The sequence below is a fragment of the Beta vulgaris genome, chromosome 1 (genome assembly GCF_026745355.1).
Source record: "Beta vulgaris subsp. vulgaris cultivar EL10 chromosome 1, EL10.2, whole genome shotgun sequence".
Lineage (NCBI taxonomy): Eukaryota > Viridiplantae > Streptophyta > Magnoliopsida > Caryophyllales > Amaranthaceae > Beta > Beta vulgaris.
In genome coordinates this window covers 59,113,532-59,120,188 of record NC_079202.1, presented here as the reverse complement: position 1 = coordinate 59,120,188, position 6,657 = coordinate 59,113,532, and the positions used below count along the sequence as shown (strand labels likewise).

The 6,657-nt window shown below is 36.7% G+C and overlaps 1 protein-coding gene across 2 annotated transcripts; it reads right to left on the bottom strand.

Moving 5' to 3' along the window:
- Window positions 1-294: 294 nt before the first annotated feature.
- Window positions 295-5,821, bottom strand: LOC104887505 (hypothetical protein). Of its 2 annotated transcripts, none has more exons than XM_010672164.4 (5): window positions 4,466-5,821; window positions 4,301-4,376; window positions 3,866-3,959; window positions 1,480-1,615; window positions 295-903 (listed from the first exon to the last, which is right to left on the bottom strand). In XM_010672164.4, the coding sequence occupies exons 1-5, from the start codon at window positions 5,168-5,170 to the stop codon at window positions 544-546; spliced, it is 1,371 nt and encodes a 456-aa protein (XP_010670466.2). In that variant the 5' UTR covers window positions 5,171-5,821; the 3' UTR covers window positions 295-543. The 2 variants fall into 2 exon arrangements, with proteins under 2 accessions (XP_010670466.2, XP_010670458.2); XM_010672156.4 differs by having other exon boundaries at window positions 3,866-3,994; window positions 4,301-4,359; window positions 4,466-5,817.
- Between the last annotated feature and the right edge of the window lie 836 nt (window positions 5,822-6,657).

The window sequence follows — 6,657 nt, the reverse complement described above, 5'->3', positions numbered from 1 at the left end:
ACCTTTTTAACAAGTAAACATCAATGATATAACAGCTCAAGCTTCGGAGAACTGAAGTGTGTTTCTTTGAACTTTTCTCATTTTTTCTGAACTTTTCTCATTTTTTCTAAACTTTTCTCATTATTTCTCAACTTTTCCTATTTTTTTTTAACTTTTTTGAACTACTTCTTACTAATTTTCTGAACTTCGCAAAGTTTTGTTTTTCATTTCTGAACTTTTTGTATTATTTCTGAACTTTACATTTTTTCTGAAAATAAGCAAAAAGGTGAAGATCACATCCCAAAAATCTCAATCTCACTGATAAAACCTGATTGTTGCTTATTAGAACTGCGTTTACTAATCAAAATTGCTTTACAAAGTAGAGCCTAACATGTTGGCTTCATGACACTTAACGCGATAATGTGGATAAGTGAGATTACTAACAAAACAGGTGAAAGAATGATCCCTTTTTTAACTAATATAGGACAAAAATTTCTAATGTACAAGGTAATGGGCTATGTATCAAAGAATGTGAATAACCATTAGCAATACGCATAATGCAATTTATTGCTTTAGTACCATATGGCCAGTCTCATCAGTGTCAAAAAGTCGCCCAACAAAATCACCCCAGCTCTCCCTCCTCTTGGATGATGACAATGATCCGTCAACACTCGACACTTTCGATCCTTCAACACTCGACACTTTCGATCCTTCAACACTCGACACTTTCGATCCTTCCCCTGACTCGGGGTCATTGAAGGTTCCATACGGGGAAGGTGGCGGGTAAGAGTCTGGAACATCCAAGGCGACAGCCCGTTGAAGGGCTTGCCTATACTCTTGTGTATGTTCTCTTGCAAGTTTCTCTTGCCGTTCCATTCTTTGGTTTGGTGGAATTTCCATGACACGATCATTCTCCATCATCAACTATGATCATAAGAAACGAGATATGGTTACTGGTTAGCTATTCACATGAAAATGGAAGTTGTTAGCTTTTATGATGCCACTGATAATAAATAAAAAAAAAGGCACTCAAATATTCTGCTTGAGAAATTCAATTAGAGATGTTTGCAACTCATTTTGAGACATTAAAGAGAGTGTTTGGTTGGAAACAAGACATTTTCCTTTGGTTTGTAAAGGTGGAAATATAGATTTGAATTTTCCTCCTCTCCACTTTCTTTGTAAGGACAAAAAAAGGAAAGCTAAATTACAAGTGTTCCCCCTTGGAACATGTTTTTCTTGGAAATCATTTTCCATCGACTATGTTTTCCATCCAACCAAACACAAACCAAATCAATTCATACCAGGATTTCAGAAGTCAAACAGTTTGTCTTTCTTCAAAACTTAACCAACCACGCAAATATGTTAAGATTCCAAATCTAGTTGCAACATACAAGCATATTCAAAGCAAGTTAGTTTGTTTCATGTTGCACAATTCCAGGATATTCCTGCTTGTGATAATTCTGACAGCAAGCTAATTAAATAAAGAATTGAGGAACTTACATCAAGAGCGATTTGGGATTCTCTTTCAATCCAAATAATTCCATGGTCAGAAATAGTATTACAGGATAGGATGATATGCTCAAATCTTTCATCGACGGGAACTGCTGTTCTCACAACTGGAGGAAATCTTTGAAGTCTGCAACCCAAAAACAAAAGATTCCAGAAATCAGGTATACATGGAGCTTTTACTTCTTTTTTCCTTTTTTTCCGGGGTGGGAGGGGGTGAGGGCCTGAGGGGTGGGGAGGGGAAGCAAATATACGAGAGGATCAATATAATCATCTCACAACACAGTTGGTAAAGGGACACATCTCCATGTCTTTCACTGAACAGTCAGCCAAACAAATCAGCTTTTTACAGTGTCAGTGACTAGTTAAGGCAGTTCTGTTCTTCCCGTCGGCCGTCACTACTTACGTCGATCTACTTTTGAAGGCACCGTCATAACTTTCCATACAACCAACCATGAAAGTCCAGAAAAAATAGATCATATGCCCTATTTAAAAATTACATGTATGTATACCAGTTTACTGCATAAATGATGTTAGCAGCTGACGAAACAATATATCCCCCCAAACGGAAATATGACCACATTTCTGCAGAAGGGTGAAACTATAGGGGCATCTTTCAGGGTTGCCATCATACTAACTGTAAATATACTTACAAAAAGAAGCAAGTTGCAACAGTAGGGGAACTCTGTCAGGGGAGACATAAAGATTGCAAAAAAATCTCGTTAGATAATTGTCGTCACATTTTGGGCTTGGTGGGACTTGATTTCAGTTCTCTTTGAACAAGAGAACAAAGCTTTTGAACTTAGCTATTTCTACTTACTATAAGTTCAAGAAAACAAATCCTTAAGTTCCCTTGAATCACTTATGATAGATAATATTAGTAAATAAACCAAAAAACTTGCATATATTGCAGATTCTCTAATCTCTATCAACTTGCATAGTTGCATGATATAACTTAAAAGAATTTGATTTGAGGTTCGGGAGAACTAGATTCTCTAAAACATGGCCAAGAGATGTCCCCATTGCCCTTAAGCTTCTTTGAGATAAATATTCAGGATGTGCCCATATATTATGGACACTGAAGGAATTTCTGGTTTTCACATATCCTTCAAGAACAAATATCACACAGCCAAAGTTTGCAACCTTACCTACGTGAACTCAAGGACATGGGCTGTGACAATCCCCAAAACTGTTATGGGCATAGGCGTCCCCTTGATCCCTTTGTAAAGACAAAAAAAAATTAGATAAGCTTTGGTCAACTCAAGATCCTACTCTGATCTACCAGATCTTCCCATGATATCCATGAGTATCTTTAGAACCTACTCATAGCAAGTTTGGGAGCTGGAGCCATAAGACCAAAGAAAAAACAAGTGTTCTTGGCATATCATCCACTAACTAGTAACTACCATGGCCTGACTTACAAGATATGACCTCTTGTACCTGAGAATGTAGCTCCGATCTGTTCCAAAGATCGGGTGTAGCTATCTCACACACGTTATTTACTTCGGCAACCTAGCCTGTGAAGCCTATGTAAAAGAACAGTTCCTTGCCAATAGAATGATTCATAGCCTTTGATTTGGGGCTCTGAATGTCTCCCCTCACATTTTCCTTAAGCTGCCACAGAACTTACACTTTGTTTGGACAGGAGGAAATGGAGAGAAGAGAGAAAGGGAGGGGAACAAGTTCCCATTTTCAAGCATATTCATTAAACAAAAAAATGAATTTAGGCTTAATAAGTGATCAAGTAGAACATAGAAGCTAGAGTTTGGCTCAGTTATCCTTGAAGCCTGCTCTCCGTGTAATTAATCAGTCAAAATCTGTGTATCTGACATGTCAAACTACATTTTGAATATCTAAACATACATGCTCCCACATATTTGCCGTTATTTATCAGAAGTTTCTGCTGAATAAATTGTATTTCATGATTAGTTAAAGCTTATGAACAAGCTCAGCACATTTTGATTACAATTAAACAGGGAACGGAGAAAGTTAGAGCACTGCTAATGTTTGGATTGCTCCAACTTGCCTTTTAATTTAATGAACAAATAAGAAATTCCCAATGCTCAGCGCAACTTGATCCTTTTGCATCCCTACAAACTGTAGCCAGTCCATTTATATGGAGGATGGAGAATGATATTACAAATTTATTTACCCATTCATTCTGATTTTTTAGGACTAGTTAAGGTGCCTACACCTAATCATCTTGATTCGGAATCATTATCCATATTCTCATTTATCCTCCACCATTAAGCTAATTCAGATACTTCAGACCATAGCTCAGTACAGTTTGCAAGATTTGACACCACCCAGCTCAGCTAAGGCCTAGTAGAGTATAAGAAATGAGTAGATCGAATGAAACAGTAACCTCATCTCAACATACCTAAAGGGCTTTCTCTCTACAATGTGATATACACGACCTGGTGCATACAGCCTCCTTGGATCTGTAATCATCTTCTCCTCCATCATGCAAGTGTCTTTCAAGCACATAACGCACAATAAGCATGGCAAACTGTTAAAATACATGAGTTAGTTTGATTATCACATATTTATATGCTAAAGCCTATATTATTAGACAGTTAAATGTGGATAAAATGACTTGCATTTCCTACATAAGTTAAGCTTGCCATCATAGACCACCACATAAGATTGTAATATGTAATCTTCTGGAGAAAGAAAACTAAATTATCATGTTTGTATGAAGTACATCTCAGAGTGGAAACCTAGTATTCAAGGTAATTGTCCAGTTTATTGAAGTTTTTTGCACAAAAAGAGCTTTAATTTGAATGATGGAGTCAAAGATGCATAAGAACATTACCAAACCAGTGACTTGAACACATCTTCCAAATCAGCAGTAGTCCGGGGTAAGAAATCATCCTGTTTATGAGACGATCCTTTCATAAGAAGTGAATTGGTTTACTTAAGATACTTATTAGGTGAATAAAGATGGATTGTAAACCAAAATATAATATAATGGTCATACCTGAAGCACAACAGAATTGACAACATCTGCATATCGGACAGCCAAATTTAAGGACATACATCTCGGGGGAGCCATTGCATAGCATCTGATCCTCTTTCTCTCAACGTTCCCCAACAAATCCAGATTTTGCACAGCCACAAGTGTCAACAATGAGACTACTCCAGCGCCCAATGAATGACCAGCAAACGTCAATGTATAAGTAGGATTTTTCTCAAGCAAACCCCTCAAGACCTCATGCTCCATATTAAAAACCCACTGAGCAGCCTTTAAAAGGCCATTGTGAACATACCCACCATCAAATGGTGCCTTCCCTAGTTTATTATCGAACAGAATGGCACGATCACTCTCTCTCCCCATAGTTAGTCCCCTAACAACCAGCACTACATCGGCATTGTCATGATCGAGATATACTAAGTAAGGAGTCACCTGACCCCCGGTCTCTTCATAATCTTTTCGAAGCTCTACCCAATCAGGATTCATTTTATATCCACCCGGGGGTGCCCACATTGGATTTCTAAGATCATCCTCATATACTGCTAGAATATATCTACAAAGCCGAGATATAGGCTGAAATTCCTCAGCAGTGGCAACCCCCCAATTCTCACTTTCATGGCCTGCAGCATATATACACCTTTTCCACACCCACCTAGCACAAGCTAAACAGTATACACATTCAACTATAGGCAAGCAACATGCAAGTGACATCTGTTCAATGTTGCAAATACATTCTTCAATACTACTGATCAATTAGAACTTCAAACTCAGGTAAACTACAAGTGACATTTGCTCAATCAAATTGGAAGTTCTAATAGTGTTACATGAAAAGGGTATTCAAAATTCTGCTAGATTCTGCTAAATTCTGCTAAATTCAGCTGTTTATATGAATTACTATACAGAAATTGCAAACTAGTCTAAATTTCATCTGGGTTTTGGAACTTGAACAAATATACAAATTGAAATCCAAGAATACTGAATCAAAAGGCAAGGAAGAAACAAAAAGGAGATGTCTTTATAGAAGCAATTTTTTACCTGGAAATTTCCTAATGAATATATATGAGGAAAAATCAATACTTTCAAAAAAAGTCAAGCTTAAGATGAAACTTGTTGAAGATGAAGTTTGAAACAACCTCAGAATTACCCAGAAATTGGAAGACTAATGTTTGATTCTGGAAATTCAAAGGACAACAACAATATTCAAAGTTGCAAAGAATGAAAGGTAAGAAATTTGAAGGTGGGGAAATCTAGAAATGGGTATATATTTTAATTATATTTAGAAATGGGTAATTATTGGTCTTAGTTTATAGAGGTAAGTTGGTTTTTCTGGAACCCTGGAAAATTGAACAGTGTTGAATGTTAGCTGGAGGACTGGCCTACTGGTACTCTGGTACAACTTAATGAAACGAGGTTAGGCAAAAAAAAATATGAATATTCTTTCTTGAAGGGATGAAAAAATACTCTCTTCGTTTCATAATATAGTGTTCACTTTTCATTTTTCACGAGAATCAAAGGGAAGAGAATGAGTAGTAGGATTTTTCAAAAAGATAATTTAAGAAAGTGTTTATTTGGTACTTTTGTCTTGGAAGTTGGAACTAGCTTTTTATTTTTCTTTTAAAAAATCAAAAATCAATGAATGTTTCTTGGAATGGTGTAAAACACTAAGGGGGTGTTTGATATCATGTTTTTTCACAAAAAGAAACGGAATCAAATAACAAAATCCGTTTCTACTTGTTTGGTTAGTGTGTAAAGTAACAATTACTGTTACTTGAGGGAAACACATCCCCCAAGTTGTTTCCACTCAAAAACCCAAGGAAACAGATAACGTTTCACACCTCAAACAAGAGGAAAGGGAGTGGGTTATATTTGTTTCTATTCCATTAGGATACCAAACAACTAATAAGGGTAACACTTATTATTACCCTTTCCCCTCCTTATCAAAATCCTTTCCATTCCGTTTACGGTATTCATACCAAACACCCCCAAAATAGGGACACATATTTGGAAAGTTTGTGTAGAATTGAAAATAATTTAGTCCAAGCAAATTAATGAAAAGAAAAACAAGCACAATATTTTGGGACACCAGAAAAGGAATGTAAGCACTATAATGGGACACCAGAAAAGTAATGTGAGCACTATTATGGGACGGGCAGAGTATGAATTTAGGCCATGATGAAATTGGAAAGGAGGGAAAGGAC

Bases quoted from the DNA above. Each gene is read 5' to 3' on its own strand.
- LOC104887505 (XM_010672156.4), bottom strand. From the start codon at position 5,170: ATGTCACTTGCATGTTGCTTGCCTATAGTTGAATGTGTATACTGTTTA. The intron at 3,995-4,300 runs GTAATGTTCTTA...GTATTTTAACAG, and splicing joins GTGTTCAAGTCACTGGTTTG to TTTGCCATGCTTATTGTGCG. The intron at 904-1,479 runs GTAAGTTCCTCA...TTATGATCATAG, and splicing joins AATCCCAAATCGCTCTTGAT to TTGATGATGGAGAATGATCG.